The sequence below is a fragment of the Lactuca virosa genome, chromosome 4 (genome assembly GCF_052849685.1).
Source record: "Lactuca virosa cultivar CGN04683 chromosome 4, Lactuca_virosa_CGN04683_v6, whole genome shotgun sequence".
NCBI lineage: Eukaryota > Viridiplantae > Streptophyta > Magnoliopsida > Asterales > Asteraceae > Lactuca > Lactuca virosa.
Window position 1 is genome coordinate 180,547,111 of NC_136429.1, and position 18,666 is coordinate 180,565,776.

General features: G+C 34.4%; 2 protein-coding genes across 2 annotated transcripts; one reads left to right on the forward strand and one right to left on the reverse strand.

Moving 5' to 3' along the window:
* Positions 1–6,277: 6,277 nt before the first annotated feature.
* LOC145107770 (Pentatricopeptide repeat (PPR) superfamily protein) lies at positions 6,278–9,291 on the forward strand. Its single transcript, XM_079044719.1, has one exon. The coding sequence runs from the start codon at positions 6,405–6,407 to the stop codon at positions 9,018–9,020; it is 2,616 nt and encodes an 871-aa protein (XP_078900845.1). The 5' UTR covers positions 6,278–6,404; the 3' UTR covers positions 9,021–9,291.
* Positions 9,292–11,580: 2,289 nt separating this feature from the next.
* On the reverse strand, positions 11,581–17,502 carry LOC145107771 (ADP-ribosylation factor GTPase-activating protein AGD1-like). Its single transcript, XM_079044720.1, has 19 exons — positions 17,004–17,502; positions 15,937–16,013; positions 15,612–15,709; positions 15,416–15,486; positions 15,114–15,176; positions 14,986–15,030; positions 14,816–14,881; positions 14,653–14,700; positions 14,474–14,569; positions 14,352–14,393; positions 14,049–14,261; positions 13,792–13,923; positions 13,507–13,713; positions 13,345–13,431; positions 12,909–13,226; positions 12,677–12,825; positions 12,469–12,559; positions 11,894–12,375; positions 11,581–11,822 (listed from the first exon to the last, which is right to left on the reverse strand). The coding sequence occupies exons 1-19, from the start codon at positions 17,064–17,066 to the stop codon at positions 11,708–11,710; spliced, it is 2,463 nt and encodes an 820-aa protein (XP_078900846.1). The 5' UTR covers positions 17,067–17,502; the 3' UTR covers positions 11,581–11,707.
* Between the last annotated feature and the right edge of the window lie 1,164 nt (positions 17,503–18,666).

Below are 18,666 nucleotides of genomic sequence, written 5' to 3' on the forward strand. Positions count from 1 at the left end.
CCTGGCAAGGCTCACTGGACTGCGGTGAAGAACATTCTCAAGTACCTGCGGAGGACTAAGGACTGGTTCCTTACCCTTGGTGGGAGTGATGACTTGAGAGTAGTGGGGTATAGTGACGCTAGCTTCCAGACTGATAGGGATAATTTCCGCTCTCAGTCGGGCTGGGTCTTTACCCTAAATGGAGGAGCAATTACTTGGAAAAGTTCCAAGCAGGAGACAGTAGTTGATTCGACATGTGAATCAGAATACATAGCAGCAAGTGAAGCGACGAAGGAGGCGATATGGCTGAGGAACTTCATCGGAGACCTTGGAGTTGTACCAGCTATAAAGGGGCCTATGGAGATTTTCTGTGACAGTAATAGTGCGGATGCCTTAGCCAAGGAACCGAGAGATCATGGCAGATCCATATACATTGACAGAAAATATCACTTCATAAGACACAAGATAGAAGAAGGACTCCTCGTGGCAAAGAGGGTATCGTCAGAAGAGAACCCAACAGATCCCCTCACGAAGGGACTGACTAGGGTTAAGCATTTGCAGCATGCGAGGTGCATCTGGCTGAACGACGATATTAGTTTTACTGATTAGATAGCTATTTCTAAAACTTGTAAAATGTAATTGACATTTGATGATTAAATAAAAGTTGTTGTTTATTTATGAGTAAAGTGTTACTATCTTGTGTCAATCGTTTACTATTGTTTCAACTTTGCATGTTTTGACTTCCAGAATAATTACTTTATTCAAACTCTCCACAGTCAATCATTCTTTGGAAGTAGGTATGAATCAAGACCGTCATGAATTGGGCTTGTAGATGTCTAAGGTGTTTAGACATAGCAAAAGTTGTTGCAACATTCATGAGTGCTCATAAGTTCTGAGTATTGGATTAAACCCACGCTCACTTGTATCACTTCATGGAATTTATCTTGAGTGATCGTGAGACAGTAATATCATATAAGTCTTCAAACCTAGAGATATGAGTTGTTGACTATGAGTTGGTTGTACATTGATTGTACGAAAACGCATCAGTAACTTGATGTTATAAAACGTGCCTTTGTGTATGATTCAACAAGTAGTTAGTACAAGCATATGTGTCGAAGTTTATCTGTTCCTTTTAGTCCTTGGAGGATTAGAAGCGATATCTGGGCCCCTCGATGATTTTGTTTTGACCTATGTGTCGGGCCCGGTCAGAACCAAATTGATGTGTTCAGTTTAGTTCTATGTCAAACAAATCGGAAATCGGGAAACAAACTGATGGACAATAAGTACGACGTTGTTCCATGTATTTGTCCGACTAATATCTTGAACATAGGATTATATGATCACTTATCTAAAATGGCACTTCATAGTTCAACAGAGTTTTAAGAGCTACGATTGCTGGTCGATTCTTGAAGTCATACTTGCAACTATAGTTATCAGACTTATCCAAGTGGGAGACTGTTGGATAAGGTGTCTAAGTCCATAACTATATTTGGTATGTACTTGACCCGATCTGGCATGGTCCATTTGGGTTGCACTTCACCGGAACAATTTGTATGGATAGTATTTTGAGAATAGTATATTTATGATTTATTAATATATTATAAGTTATAATATATTACTATGAAATCATATTATTTAATTAGTATTGATCAAGAATTCATTTGGAATTAATTTAGTGATCAAAAGGAAACTAATTAAATATGGACTCTTTTATATATAGAATGAGCCAATGTTCATTTAGGATGGGCTAAGCTTGCATGGAAGTCCATGGAGTTTTTAACCCACAGATCCTATGGAAATGAAAGTTCATGGGTATTAGGGTTTACATGGATGTAACCCTAATCCACGATACTATATAAAGAGGTCTTTGGCACTTGAAATGACACTAGTGTGTGAGATAACAAGGGTGGGCCGATTTCTAGAGTGCTTCATATTATCTCAAAGTCTTCCAAGTTGTTTGGGGTGATTTGTGATTCCACTTGAGGCATTCACATTATTGGTGCTAGTCTCTTGAAGCTCCAAGCAATCAACCACAAGAAAAGGTATGTCATTCTACTAGTTTTATATTACAAGTACCCCATGATATGCTAGTTAGGATGAGAACCTTGGAAAAATCAAACTTTGCATGTATAATAGAGAAAACATAGATCCAAGGTTTCTAGGGTTGCATGCACACCATAGGAGTGTTAGAATGCTCAAAACCCATCACATACATGAAACACCGGAGGGCAGGACCATTTTGGCATTTAAGCTGTTCTGAAATCCAACAACCCTATGCGATCCTTCAAACCAGATTCCCCGTACCGCGAGCAGTTAAAATATATTATAATAACACTTTGTATATTTTATAATACTTACATATATTGTTTATAAGTTCATAATAACGATAATGAACTTAAACATAAGCTATACTTAAAGATGGGTAAACATAACTCACTTACAATGGAGTTTAGCGAAGAACCAGGCTCTGTGCGGGCAGAACTTATGAGCCAAAAGCTCTTCTTCTCGGAGCCTTCTGGCGCTCCGGTACTCACCTCTAGCACTTGGGAAGTACTAGGGAAGGTGAGGGAAAGTTTGGGAGTATTGAGAGAGAAAGAAGGGATAAGGTGTGAAGAAATGAGGGTGCTCACGCATTTGTTTATAGCTGAACTCCTCGTACTACGTTGGGCGTAGCTTCGGAGTACGCATCGCGTAGTCAGTACGTTGCGCGTACGAGGGGCTACCCTGTGCGTACGAGGGCCAGATGTCAGCTCCGCATGTGAGGCCGTGGGGAGAAAACAATGGTCCAGATTCAGCTACGTGTCACTTCACGCATCAGCCTATACACAACTTCTAACTTCCATAACTTTCACATACGAGCTCCGTTTTCGACGTTCTTTATATTCACGTGTAGGTGGCGACATAATCTACAACTTTTGTTTAGACTCCATCAGCTAATTTTGACTTTATTTTTAAAGTTATATTTTAACAGACTTAGACAGTTAAAATCCGTTAAAAATTAATAACTTTGTCATCTGACGTTCGTTTTCGTCTGTGTTTATATCGTTGAGTTCTTATTAACGAGATCTTCAATTCTCATTTAGATTGTGTCGGCTAAAAATCGATCGATCTAGAAGTCAAATTCCGGGCTGCATACTGCTATGCCAAATCTTAGAAAAATCATAACTTCCTGATACGAAGTCAAATTTGGACGTTCTTTTTATGCACGCTCTCGGTTTAACGTATACTACAACTTTCTTTTAGATCACTTAGGCTAAAAAGTATTTTATCGCAAACTCACTTTTTACGATACACAACGTTGTGCCGATTTTGTCGCAAAACTTCGACGGGTCATAACTTCTTCGTTATAACTCAAATTTCAACGTTCTTTATATGTACGGAACCCTTGTGACACATGCTATAACCTGGTTAAGATTAGTTATTCTAAATAATCTTTTATCAAAAAGTCGTTTTTTGACACTTATTGTCTTTAAATTGACTAGCCCGAATCTGCAGGCTTTACAAAACAACAATCTTTGTGGTCCATTGGATGAGAGGATGCCTTCTGGAAAGTTTGAATGGTTGGTTTGATGGATTAAGAGCTTATTGGATTAAGTTGGTCTGAACAGTCCCCATGGTGTGACGAATGGATCCCCACGACGTGGCGGATGACTGCCTTGCGTCTATTTTGTCGTCTTGCCGCCACAACACGACCAAGGATGGCCATGACGTGGCGGTCAGTTGTAGGTTGACTTTTGACTTTGACCATTGACTTTGACTAAGTTTGACTTAGGGGCATTTTGGGTATTTTAGGTTGTAGTCTGAGATTTAGTCATTATTTGATGTATAGGTGACCTGTAGAGCTCGTATTCGGAGAAGTTTTATGTTCAAATATCTTCAAACAGTGATGTGAGTTTTCCTTACTGTACTTGTGGGTCGAAAGCACCAATGCCTGCCCACTATGTTATGTATCCTGGTATATAGGATGTTGTTATGCTGTAGCGATCTGTTAGATATGTATCATGATATATAGGATGTTATGTTGTAGTGATATGTTAGATCTGCATGTTTGTCTGTTGGCTGGTTATATGTTTATCTGTTGCATATGTCGGCATGGTGCGGTTTTGGGTTGAGGCTTTACTGCTATGTGCATGAGCCAACAAACCACAGTATTCCAGTCCGATGACTGATTGGACCCGTTGCATATTGGCGTTCCAGTCTTATGCCTGATTGGGTTGAGACATTCCAGTCCGATGACTGATTGGGCCGGGGGTAATCCAGCCTGATGTCTGTGGACCCGAGGGTATTCTAGTCCGATGATTGATTTGACCCAACATGCATGAGTTTATATGTTCTGTTGTGTGGGGTACTTTGGGGGAATTCACAAAGTTTGGGCTTATGATTTAAGTGTTACGTTTCAGGCACTTCGAATGATAGGGGGAAAGCAAATGCGTGATCGTACACATCCTTTAGTGACATGTTTTGGAGACTTTATGATACTCTGATTTTTGGATATTGTACTTGGCATTTGGTTTTGATTGGAAACAATGATTTTACCTTAATTAGATAAATAAAAAATTTCACATTGATTTCTGGGACGTTACAGAAACAAAGAATGAAACCATTACCACCAACTTACATTAGAGAAAAGGAGTGAGAGAGGGAGAGATAGAATCATAAGGACAAATTATGTGCAAAAAAATAAAATGTATTTTTGTCATTTCACATACAATTAACAAAGTTAGTTACAAAGACCGTTTGTGTGCAATGTTTGCTCCAAAGGAACCATTCATACAAAAAAAGGTTCCATAACGACTATTTTAAAGAAAAATTGAAAAGCAAAAAGATCATTTGTGAAATTTTGTCTTATAAAAATTAGTTATAAAAAATATTTTATTGTTTTCTTTTTAAATCAATAAGTATTTTTGAAAAGCAATCATAAACACCCCTAATAATAATTATATGATGGACTAATATTATAAAAGCCCTAAATTTTTAACGCGTAAATGAAAAAAAGCTTTAATATTTATTTTGTTATTGCTATGACCACAACTTTCTCGTAGAATTATCACTCTATCTTACTTAACGAGTTTCATGGTTAACTTGGTTAACTTCTTTGCAAAATCAGTCCTAAAAAGTTCAAATTTGGACCCTGAGGTTTGCAAAAAATTACACCACATGGTTTTTTAACTTTATTTTTTGTTTTTTGTATACTTTATTTATTTTCGGTTTTTTAATAAATATATATACATTTTTTATTTTCTTTTTTTATATACTTTATTTATTTTCAATTTTTAACTTTATTTTTCAACAATTTGATTTTTTATTACCTTTTTACCTTTTTTCTATTTTAGTTATTTATGGTTTTTCTAATGTTTTTATTTATTTAGATTCAAGTAAACGAACTTGAATTCAATTTAAATTACTCTAACAAGTTTTTTTTATAGAGACCGACTATTATATTTTTTGTTCTTTCTTTTAGTCTATTATCAAATTGAAATATTATCTTGAATTTAAAGTTTTAAACTATTGATATCACATATAAAAATATGATTTAACTTGCAAGTTATATAACACATTGAAACACTAATTCTCAATAAACAAGTTAACTTTTTTTTTTTTTTTAATTTTCATTTTTTCGTAATGTAAATATAATAGCACTAAAGAAAAAAAGAATAAAAAGAAAATAAGTTGGACCGAAATTACAAATATAAACATAACTATTTTACTTACTTGAATAAAAATAAAAAAATTACAAAAACTATAAATTATCAAAATTCTAATATGCTCTAAAATATTAATACATTTAACATTTTTTTGAAAAAGGTCAATTAAAAGGTTAAAAATACAAAAAAATAAAAACAAATAATTGGAAAACAAATAAGAAAAATAAATAGACGAAAAAATTAAAAATATAATACGAAAAAAAAATAAAAAAAACTAAAAAAAACTACTCTAATATACTTTATATATACACTAAAAAAATACAAAACAAAAGGTAAAAAAAATCAAATTGTTGAAAAGTAAAGTTAAAAAAAAAAATGAATAAAGTGTATATAAAATAGAAAATAAAAAATATATATATATTTATAAAAAAAACCCGAAAATAAATAAAGTATACAAAAAACGAAAAATAATATTAAAAAACGATGTGGTATAATTTTTTGCAAACCTTAGGAACCAAATTTGAATTTTTAGGACTGATTTTGCAAAAAATTAACCAATTGGGAGAGCATAATTCTACCGCCATAGCTTTTATAATACTCCTATTATTTTAATATGGATTATTTATCTTCAAATACAATCGTCAAAATGAAAATCTGTAAATGGAAGTCCTTGTTATCGAATCGAATGCTTCACCCACGTAACATCGAAGTCGAATCCCAGCGTTTTCTATCTCTCTCCCAGCGAACCTGCAAATGCGATTTACAGTCTAAGATCAAGAAATGATGAGATTATTTCCACGCGGGAACTTATCTTTCATCAACAACCGATTCGTGTTAACTTATCAATCAAGAAAATCTTCTTCAAACACCTCACGAATCAATGAGGAAACAGTCGGAGAAATCACAGCCATTCTCAGGAACCGCAACTGGCCTCACCTCCTAAATTCATCACCTAATCTTCTGAAATCGCTAAACCCAGATGTGATTCAATCTGTTCTTTACCAAAACCAACGTGCTGACCCTAATCGTCTTCTCCATTTCTTCAATTGGTCGCTTCATCAAATTGGTACTCTTCAAAACCTAAAATCTTTCTTGATTCTCGCTGCGGTTCTTTGTAACTCCAATCAGTCAAGACATGCTAGTCTTCTGTTAGGGCAAATGATTGAAACCCGGAAGCCGGTTTCAGATATCATGGAATCAATTGCTAGTTTTTGTGTGGAGGGCGAGGGTTTAAACTCTGGGTCTTCCTTATATGGAATGATTATTGATGCTTATAACAACAAAAGAATGTTCGATGAAGCTGTTTCTGTTGTATCAGGTATTAACAATAGGAATCATTTTCCAGATTCTTCTTGTGTTCATTCTATGATGACAAATTTATCGAAATATTATAAAAAAGAGTTAGCCTGGAAGGTGTATGACAAAATGCTTGAGTTACATATTGTTCCTGATGTGTATATATACACCAACTTGATTAGTGCTCTATGCAAAAATGGAAACATGAGCGAGGCCAAAAGGGTGTTTGTGGAAATGGGTGAAAAGGGTTGTGATCCAAGTTTGGTAACATACAATGTGCTCATTGGAGGATTATGCAGAGCTGGGCTTTTGGATGAAGCTTTTGAGCTTAAAACATCAATGGCAGACAAGGGCTTGGTTCCTGATCAATATACTTACACAACACTCATAGATGGGCTATCCAAAGCTAAGAGATTGGAAGAAGCAAAGATGGTTCTAGAAGATATGTCAAAGGTAGGCACATATCCTGACCATGTGACATATAGTGCTTTGATTGATGGGTTCATGAAACAAGGGTGTGTAGACGAGGCTTTGAAGTTAAAAGATGAAATGTTTGTTAATGGAGTCAAGTTAAATGTTTTTACTTACAATTCAATCATATCTGGGCTCTGTAAAGCTCATCGCTTTGAAGAAGCAATTGGAATATTGACAGGTATGAAAGAAAGAGGTACTCCACCTGATGTTTATTGCTATAATTCCCTTATAATCGGTCTTTGTAAAGAAAAAAAGATGGAAGAAGTGCAGTCAATGTTAACTCAAATGAAGAATAATGGTGTTAAACCGAATTCTTTCACTTATGGATCGATAATCAATGGATATAGTAAAGTGCAGGATATGGAGTTTGCAGATAGGTATTTTAAGGAAATGATTGACTCTAATATAATCCCAGATCGTATTATATTTACAACTATGATAGATGGTCATTGCAAAAAGGGAAACATAAAAGAAGCATTTTCAATATTCAAAAGTATGATTGGAAGAAACATTCTTCCTGATGTCATCACTTACACCTCTCTCATTTCTGGGCTATGTAAGAATGGTGATATGCAAGAAGCTTTCAATTTGGTTGATGAAATGAGTCAAAAAGGGGTTCCTCCAAATATTGTAACTTACAATGTTTTGATAAGTGGGTTATGTAAATTAGGTGAAATCAAGAAAGCTAAGGAGTTATTTGATGGAGTTTCTTGTAAGGGTTTGACACTCGATGGTGTGACTTATGCTACAATGATTGATGGGTATTGTAAATCTGGGCATTTGTCTGAGGCGTTTGAGTTGTTTGATAAAATAAATGAGAATGGTGTTGAACCGGATTATATTTCCTATAATGCCCTTCTCAATGGATGTTGCAAAGAGAAGGAGATCGAAAAGGCGATGTTATTATTCGAAGAAATGGTGGAAAAAGGGATTGCTTCTGCTCATACTTACAACACTTTGATTGATGGGTATTGCAAGATGGGAAAGATAGTGGAAGCGGATGCTTTATTGAAAGATATGATTGAAAACAAGCATATAAAACCGAATCATGTCACTTTCACAATCTTGATAGATTGTTACTGCAAATCCGAAATGATGGAAGAAGCAGAAGATCTTTTTATCGAAATGCAAAATCGGGGTTTGATGCCAACGATTGTGACATACACTTGTTTAGCTCATGGTTATATAAAATCGGGAAAAAAATCGAAAATGATTTCGATATTTGAGGAAATGGTGGCGAAAGGTATTAGTTTAGATAAAGTGGTGTACGGAATGTTGGATGAAGATGAAGGGAGTTTGGAGAAATCTTTTATGCTTTTAGATGATTTGTTACAAAAGGGTATTTCGGGAAAAGATGTTTATGATAAATTGGTTGATGGGTTGTGTCAAAATGGTAAATTTTCTGAAGCAGTGAAATCGATTGATGAAATTGGGAAACGTGGGGTTATGCTTAGTTTTGCTACGTGTACTACTTTAGTACGTAGTTTGCATAGTGCAGGATATAAGAATAAGTTGGAGGGAGTTTTGAATAGTATGGAAGGTTTTGGATGGGTCCCACAAGCATCAAGTTTAACTCACTTGATTGATCAAGATGTTGATTGGGAAAAAGATGGGCAAGTTGTATGAAAGTTTGAATTTTGGGTGAAATTTTAGGTCACGAAAATCGGTTGCTGTTTTGGAACCATGGAATGTGGTTTGTGTTTGTTGTTATTGAATGCAATTCATAGGGGCAATTTGGTCAAGACTCAAGAACAAGTACCTGGAAATGGCGAAAGTGTACATATGACTCGAGTAAAATATATTAAGCATACAAGGCTTTAAAAAAGTTGTTGGTTGTTATTTTAGTTGCTTTGATTGTTTTCATGTTGTAGTTCTTTTGTTAAAAAAGATTTGGTGATGTTGCTTACAACTAACTCCTTGGAAAATTTGTGCCTTATGAAAAATAATCAATAGTTTTGAACATGTAAACAAAGATCACAAAAATGATGAAGTTAAAACATGAAACTATTGTTTCTTATTCTTCTAATTTTGTTCATTGACATCATACAATGAATCAAATATCTTCATAAAAAAAAATTCATTTTACGAATTCAATATGTTCACAAAAGATCACCGTTTCATGTTAACTCAAGTTAAACATGTTTACCAAAAAAAAAAAAACTTATTTTAATTACATTTATTACACCCTTTCTAGTACCCCCTCAGACATGTCATCATCAATATTTATATCGACCCCAACAAGATTCACCCTTTTTAATGTCCAATTAAGATCTTTCAAAAGGTTTCATACCTAAAACTATCACATCTTATTGTGCCATATATTAATGACTACTGTTGTATTCATATAACGTGTGTTTCAAACTTAAGAAAAACAAGAGATTTAATGTACTCCACATCACAAATATTACAAGTTTAAACATTTTACTAACCCATTAGCATATTTGAGTTCTCAATGAACAAACATACCATGATAATGTACCTCAATGGATAATACATCTACATGTTGATAAATATGCCACTGTGTCATAAAATTCAAGATAAATGAGTATAGTGGCATCTGAAAACCTACCAAAATCAAAACCCTAATGGACAATTTATATAAAACAAACCAAAAAGCAAAAACTGAAGTTGTAGTTATCATCTTTATTGAACACAAAGTTGTCAGTCTCATCTTATCATCTACCAAATCGAACATTATCTTCATTTCCATGTGTCAACTTTGTATTGGATGCTTGGATTTTATTTAGATAAACTAATTTAACATTATATTTATTTATAATGATAAAAGAAATATAAATCATTATTTTTCTAGTATAAATAGAGTATAGCACCGACATATTCAGAATGCCTCATAATGAAAACTCATTGGGTTCAAATGAATATTCAGAATAGGAAGCACAGGTTGTTCAACAAAATCGACAACTTGATGAAATCATCAATGAATTACTCATAGGTGGTCATCCTCACAGAACAAAACAAGAAGGAGGTATTACAACCGAGAACCTGAACAGGGTGAGGCACGTTCAATGAAAGACTACTTTGTTGACAACCCAACGTATGATCAAACAACCTTTTAGCGTAGATTTCTTATGCAAATATCACTATTTCTCTAAATAGTGACAACTGTTATAGGTAATGACCTATATTTTCAACAAAGACGTGATGCCATAGGTATACAAGGTCTTTCACCATTGCATAAATGTACCGCAACTATATGGGCATTGACGTATGGACATCAACAGATGCACAAGATGAATATTTGAGAATGAGTGAAACTGTAATGAGGGATGCTTTAATAAAGTGCGTAGAAGGTGTCATTTCATGTTTCGGTGAAGAGTATCTCAGAAGGCCTAATGAAGCAGATTTGGCAAGACCACTTCATGTGGGGAAGAACGTGGATTTCTAGGTATGATAGGAAACATTGATTATATGCACCGGACATGGAAAAAGTATCCCACCACTTAGGCTAGACAATATGTAGGTAGAGGCAGTAAACCAACAATCATTTTGGAAGTCATTCGTATGAATATGACATGCATTCTTCAAAACACCCGACACATGCAATGACATTAACGTCCCCAACTTTGGAAACACAATTTGTTCGTTAAACATCAAGAGGCTTCCAAAAAAAGATGTTGATCGAGCATTTGGAGTTCTACAAGCTTGTTTTGCATTTCTTCGACACCCATGTCTTTTGCGGGACAAGGATATGATGGGGAAAATTATGATTACGTATATTATCATTCATAATATGATCGTTGAGGATGAACTTGTACATATCTTCACTGTTATGATCCATCCGAATTTCTATAGCAACGAAGAACCTCTATTGAAGATGACGAACAAAATTTAGAATATTCTATCGAACGAATTGCAGACCTATCAATAGGGCACAACTTCGCTATAACAAGGAAAAATAGAAAGTCAGCAAAAAGTCAACGGGATGACTAGTACATTAGGTAGCCAGTTACCCATTGCTATAATGGGTAAATTTTTTAAAGTAGAATTCCCTAACAAGGAATAATCTAAAAGAGCAATGTTAAAATAAGAAAAAAAAATGAAAGTACAATGCTATAACAAGGAAAAATAGCAAGTAAATTGCTATTTCTTGCATTTAGCACCTATATGTAAGGATTACAAAGTGTATATTCAAGAATCGAAAAATATTGGTTAATGTACAGCATGCTATATCTCCTAGTTACCAAAAATTTAAGCATTTTTTATAAGTTACTATTATGTATGTGTATAAAGTAAATATACAAGATCCAAGGTTGACCAAAATTGAGCTACTAGTCTTTGCAGTTTCTTTGGTGCTATCTCTTTGATGCTCGTAGAAGGGCAAGGAGTTGGATATCATCAATTCCTAATTCTGACACAAGCTGACGTGGCGTTTTACCTTCCATGTCTGCTGCTAATGGATCACCTCCCCTATCAAAAATCAATCAAACTTGTCTTACTATTACTCATATCAACAACTCCAATATACTAATGTTAAATACCTGGTAAGAAGTAACTTTACGATTGCCAGTCGTCCTCTCATGATACCATGATGAAGTGGCGTTTGACCTTTTGAATCACAAGCATTAATATTTGCTCCATGTTGTAACAGCAGTTCCACCATGGTACAGTCAGCAGTTTGGGAAGCCAAATGAAGAAGGGAACAACCATCTAGGGCTTCATTGGTTAAGGGATCATTAGTCCCTTTTATTGAGGCTGAAGATCTTGAGGAGGAACTATCTGTAGAATAACTTTTTAAGTAGTCACATTCGTATTCATGGTCATGGTCAACCTCAACTGCAGTTAGGTCTTGTGAGTGTGTGATGGCAGCACCATAAGTGGCATTCACATCTGCATTGCATATGATGATAAGAAGGTAAACTGCTTTCTTGTCATTACAACGCACATTTTCCCATAATTGTTGTTCCAGTGTCGTAACATCACGAGGGTCTTTTACTTTTTCAATGTATCTCTTTTCTGAATACTGCAATTACAAGATAGATATGATGTTTTAGTGTTAATTTTTTTTATTGATGAAAAATGGCTCAAGTAGTAAAAAAAATGGAAATGGACTTGCCTTTGCATGAATGAACTTTTCCTTTGTGGATATATGATCATCACAACTAGGTTTTCCCAAGGACTCACATGATTTATCAGACTCCATGGACCTAAAATCATTAGTATAAGAATCACAACATCAAGATCAAAAAGAAGTCATCAAGCTGCTAACCCAAAGAAAGAGGATATAATAGTTTGTATTAAACCACATTAAATTAATATTTTACCTCCTAGGTAATTCATCATCAGCCTGATGACTTCTTTTTACAGTCAACATTTTCTCCCATACTGAATTGGCAAATACATTCCCTAATGACTGGAACAGCTTGATCACACAAGGTTCCCATGCCTTGACATCAAGTTCCAAAGATCTTACCTACACAAAACCAATGCCAGATTCAAAAAATCCCCCAAAACCAAAAATAACAAATTCGAGGGTAAAATTGACATATAACTGACCTTGGATATATGAACACCAAGATTGCGATGAACACCTGAACACTCGATGCAGATAAGAACTCCAAGATTTAAGGAAGCCCAGTCTGGATCAGGTGCACCACAATCAGCACACTTATCATTACCAACTATCTTTCTCAATGCATCAACAGGTTTTTCATTTCTTCCACCATATCGTAATTGTTGTGAGCTTTTACATGCACGCATCACGTTTCTTGAACTCCTATCTTTCTCACTGCTACATTCTGCAGATGTCTTCCTATCTTGACTCATTGGGATTTCTCCTAAACTACCTTCACTCGTAGGACTTGTACATAGATGCTGTACAAAAAAAAAAAAAAAAAAAACAATTTTCCTCATCTTAAAAGACTTTAAATATGGCAAGTTGCAGATAATAGCAATGTACATATTCTCTATCATATACCCTTTTGAAACCTACCATCTCAGGTGTTTGGGAACTTAAGAGTGAAGCTATTACTCCGTTTATTTTTTCAATCCAATCCATTTGTTCCAGTGAGCTTTCTGCCTGGATTTAGTTTAGAGGGTCAGAAAGGAAAATGACGGATTATGATGATCAGAAACACAAACAAAGTCAACTCACTTGTAAAGTGTATATCTTCATTGGTGAGATAATCCTGAAACAAAATCTCAAATCTGATTGTTCAGCATCAGGCTTTATTGTAGATGTAAGCAAGTTGACTGTGTGGCGTGCCACATCCTGCACCCCACCATGATAATGAGAAGATAGCCACCTGCTGAGTATGCCAGGCCCAGGCTCAGCTGTATTACCTCTCTGTACACCAGATCCCTGAAAATTTTTATATAAATATAAATAGAGATAAAGATTGTGATTATTTATCAAGAAGAAAGAATCTGATTGACTTACAGAAGGTCTGGCTAATTGCTTGCGATAGTAATACAGCATCCCTCGGTTATCAAGTACAAAGAATCTTCTCTTCCAATCTCCTCTCAAATTTGAGGAGCGTTTTGATAGATATCCTTGTTTGATGTTTTGAACCTAAACTATTGAAGTCTTAGCAATTGGAAAATAAGGATAAAAATAGAATTCTAAAAGGCTGTTGTTACTTGTTAGTGTTATGGAATAGAACAGAGTATTGTTATAATGTAAAAGTAAAAGAGTACCTTCCCCTCTGCACCAGACTGCATAACCGCGTGTATTACTTTATGGGAGTTTCTTGGATATTGTTGTGCCATGTCACCATTATTACCAACAGAAATATTAGAAGAGATTCTGCTTCCCACATCAATGTGTTTCTTGTATTCTTGGACCCTTTCGTTTAGTGTTTGTTGTTCTGAATAGTAGCTTTGTCTAGCTTTCTGTGCATGTAACAATACCTGTAAAAGAATTGAAAAAATATAACTTTTGTGAAGTAGAAATAAAAAAGAAAGAACACACTGTGAGTTTCAATTTATCAGTAATAAAACCTGTTGGATGTAAGGCTGCATTTGAATTAACAACTCATATCCCTACAAAAACAAAAGGGTTATTAGTTTGGAAGAAGAGAAGTGAAGAAGATTGAAAAGGAGAAAGAAAAAGAATCATTTACCTGTTTGAAATAATGAAGATGGGCGTCCATTGCCTCACCAAGAGATTCCACAATCTCAAATCGTTTCTTTGTTTCAACGCTTGAAAGAGCAGAAACCTGAAGTTATATTGGATATGACATTATTGCCCTTCACATTCGATAAAAGAAATTTAAATGGAGGGGGAGAAATGTGTAAATACCAGATTGAAGCGAGCTTGCTCAAATGTCATTCTTGCATTATAAAGTTCCTGGAACGTCTCTCTACCAAATTAGAATTCCAAATGACGATGTTACCCATGTATAACTAACACCAAATTATTGCATTATATTTTAAATTATTTTTATACGAGACAACACATATACCTCCTCCATTGCAACAGCTATTTCTGTTCGAGTACTTTTTCTCAATGATAAAAACTTGTCACGTATCTGCAAACCAAAATGTGCAAACATGATGACATGTCAAATACTCAAATCAAATGTAGTTACATTCATCTCTTTGATAAATAAACAAATATAGAAAAATTAAATACCTGGCTATAAACAGCATCAGCCTTGTCAAAACGTTTCCTAGCTTCCTGTATCACTCAAAATTCAAAAATAAGAAAGTATTAAGAAAAATGTTGAGATAAATATTATGGAATACAGTAAATTATAGAACCTTGATATCTTGCAGCTCCATATTGGTGAAGCGAATTAATCTATCGCTTAGTGTATGCTCAATCTGGAAAAGAGAAATTAAGATTAAAAGTGGATGCTCAATCTGGTATAAGTGTTGCAAATTCCATAACTATGCTATTTTACATATGTAAATGAAAGATATTTTTTCATATAGTGATTATATTGTAAAAGCTAAGTTCAATGTATCGGTTATGTCCACTAAAAGTAAAATGACCCCATTGTGTATATGTAGGTGCTTGAGTGGTATTTTGGTAAGAAATTGAAAAAATTAAAATTTAAGACCTTTGATCGAAGACTTTCTTTATATGTCCCAATTTCTCTTAAAACAACTGCAAACTTTATCATGTCAGGACCTGGGAACATAAAAACAAATGGTATTGTCACTAACAGATAGGAAACATCACAAAGTTATTTTGGTCAATGTAAAAGAATTCATCTTAAAGCTAAAAGTTTATGTAACTGAAATTTTTAACTTTACCTCCAAAAGCCATAGAAATAGGATCAGGTCCTCCACCAAAACTTTCAAGGGAGCTTGCAAAAGCAGCATCCCTTTCATTTGCTTCTGTTAGGCCTTCTCTGTAGAACCCAAAAAAGAACTAAGTAACATTTCCACAAACACATGGTGGGCATGCAGCTAAGTTAGAGCACAAAATCATCAACAATGCAATCATGGTAGAATATAAATATCTTTTGAATTGTATGTAAGTTTTTTGTATTTGATCTATTTCTTTTGTGGAGTTTAATAATTTTGGATGGTTAAAAGATGTGAAAATTGCTAATAGAGGAAACAAATAAAGCCTTACGTGTACTTTCGACAGCCTTTATAGAACTTTGAACCTCTCTCCCTTAGTGTCTCTGCAATTTCTTCCAAACACTGGATCTGCATTATGGAAAATTATACATTCACATGTTATATACTTGAGAATGTGAAATACTTTGTCAAGGAAAAACTGATGTCTTTCAAGTATACAAAAATATTGGAATACATAAACAGCATTTCAATTATTGTAAGCACATATATATACTTTTGAAACATGCTTAAGGCCAACTAAATGTAATGGATTATGACATTATGCAATGCTAGTCAGGTTGCTCTCAGCTCTATGTAAGACTAGACATTTGTAAATTACTTAATTGATGCTTGTGATATTGGAATTATAACCAAAATTGATACTGGAATCATGACTAAATTTGTTTAGGTTAGCTTGTTAGTGTTGGTAGGGTTGTCAATTTGGTAGTTCATTTTGTTAATTTTCTTTTGTTGATTTACTTATTCTTCAAATTCGTATTCAAATCATAATCGGCCACTGTGTCAGGCATGTATTTTCTTCCAAATATCACTTTTTCTTGTTTGTTTTTTTTTTTATAACTTTTTCTGTGAATTCAATCTCTCAGTTTTATTTGATATCTAAAACGTAAATCTCTAGTATACAAGTTTACATAAATCATAAATGTGTTGATTCTGTTGGTAAAAATTACTCTGCTTGCAATCTTTCAGCCTTTATGATTAATAAAGTCGAAGAACATAACAAGTAAAATGGAATGACTATTATAACTCAAAGCCTTATTCATAAGAAAACAGAATCAACTTTCTGTAAAGTGGTAAAAGAGGTTCAATCCAGAAAGTAATTATCTACAAGGGGATGGTTTGATGAATCAAAATGCAACAAGATAGATATTCACTTTCTATTATACAGCTTACCAGTTTGGCATCAAATTAAACCAATATGTTTCCTCATTGAACAACAATACTATCGATTTGATTGACAAAAGGAGCATACTATTTCTCAAAGACATAACAAACCACAAAAAACATAAACAACATGACTTCAAATAGATAAATCAAAATGCTACAGATAGCAACACAAACCTGTTGACGAAACATTGGGGAATCGTCGAGTTTGGAGAAATACATCATTGCCTCCTGCTGCATTGATCCCAACCTCCAGCATTAGGGGGCACACAACTACTTCTGAAATAATATAATCCTCTTCTGGGACGCCCTAATTTCGATCATAAAATGAGAATGGATACCCACTCTTCAATACATCTTCTTCTTCCCGACCCTTCAGTCTCGATCAATTCAGAATGAAATTGAATAATAGGGTTAAATACAATTGTATGATCGTGGCTTTCAGAATCAATGACGGATAGGAAGGATGTAGGAACAATAACAGGAACGAACAACGTAGAGAGAGAAAGAGTGAGTTTGGGATCATTTTTGAACGAAAGATGCGGGAAAATAGGGAGGAGGGAAAAACAGAGGTAGCGAGTTTTCGTGGATGCCATTGAAGTCTCCGATGTTTCCTGTGTTTGCTCCTACTCTCTGTTGAGATATCAAAGTTAAGCCGAAGGGTTTACAAGGGGCTAGGGGCATCTACGGTGGTGCGCGCCAAAAAGCTGTAACATGCAAACAACCAATAACAATTTTTTATTTATTATCATAAAATTCTACTTTTGACATCTCATACCATTAGTTTGATTATTGAACACAATTCTTAAAGTACATGATCTAATAATGCATTTTTAAGTGTAATAGATGGTAATAATAAGAGTAAATTACATTTTTGGTATTAGTGGTTAACACTTCTGGTCCTAGTTTTGTAAATTGATATGAATAGTCCTTATAGTTTCAAAATGCTACATGCTTGGTCGGTCAATTGCCCTCACATGCCCTACACATGAGGCTATTTTTGTCTTTTTATTTGTCTCTCTACTCATGGGCATATCCATTATGTAGCGCTGGCTACCCCTCCAAATTTGTCTTCAAATGTAAATTTAGTGAAAATTCATCGAAATCTGTCACAAATCCGTTGGAAATTTGTCAAACATCTGTCACTAATCCGTTAGCAGTCCATCATAAATTCTGATAATTTAGTGTAATTCATCGGTTTCATGATTATTTTGTGGCGGAAACTGCCTTCGGAAATGATTATTTTTTTCTAGTAGTGCAACCCTTAAAAAATTTGTGCAACCCCTGATTTTTCGTTCTGGATCCGTCACTGCCTCTACTCCTATCATCTTTGCCAAACCTAGAACAACTCCATAATCTTATACATTGGTTAAGGTTACTCTAGGATATGACGATGATCACATGGCTTCCATACACACAAATCATAATTTGGTGTTTATTTGGATGATCAATATACATCTTCGGAACTATAGACGAGAAGGTAAAAGGGGAAGAGCATAGTATAAGGGGAAAGATGATTGTTTCAATTCATATAGACGTTAGAAGAGACATGTAAAAAGACATAAATGTTCTCATGTAAGGGTCATATGAAGGCTTTTAAACGGAGGGTCGTTGACCGTAATGACTAACGACTAAAAGGGTCAAGCGTGTAACATTTTGAAATCATAATGACTATCCACATCAATCTTTCAAAACTTGAAATAAACCGTAGAAGAGTGCCAACAACATGACCAAATTTGTAATCTACTCTAATAATAATATGGTTGTATATATAAAATAAAAACATATTTTTATTGATATATTTACTATAAAGTTTTGTTTTTATTTTATCCTATTCCAA

What these genes read in the sequence shown, in the direction of transcription:
- LOC145107771 (XM_079044720.1), bottom strand. Translation starts at nt 17,066, where the DNA reads ATGCAGCAGGAGGCAATGATGTATTTCTCCAAACTCGACGATTCCCCA. An exon ending in AAAGGCTGTCGAAAGTACAC is followed by an intron (nt 15,710 to 15,936) that starts GTAAGGCTTTAT and finishes TGGGTTCTACAG; the next exon opens with AGAAGGCCTAACAGAAGCAA. An exon ending in AAGAAAGTCTTCGATCAAAG is followed by an intron (nt 15,177 to 15,415) that starts GTCTTAAATTTT and finishes TCTCTTTTCCAG; the next exon opens with ATTGAGCATACACTAAGCGA.
- LOC145107770 (XM_079044719.1), top strand. Translation starts at nt 6,405, where the DNA reads ATGATGAGATTATTTCCACGCGGGAACTTATCTTTCATCAACAACCGA.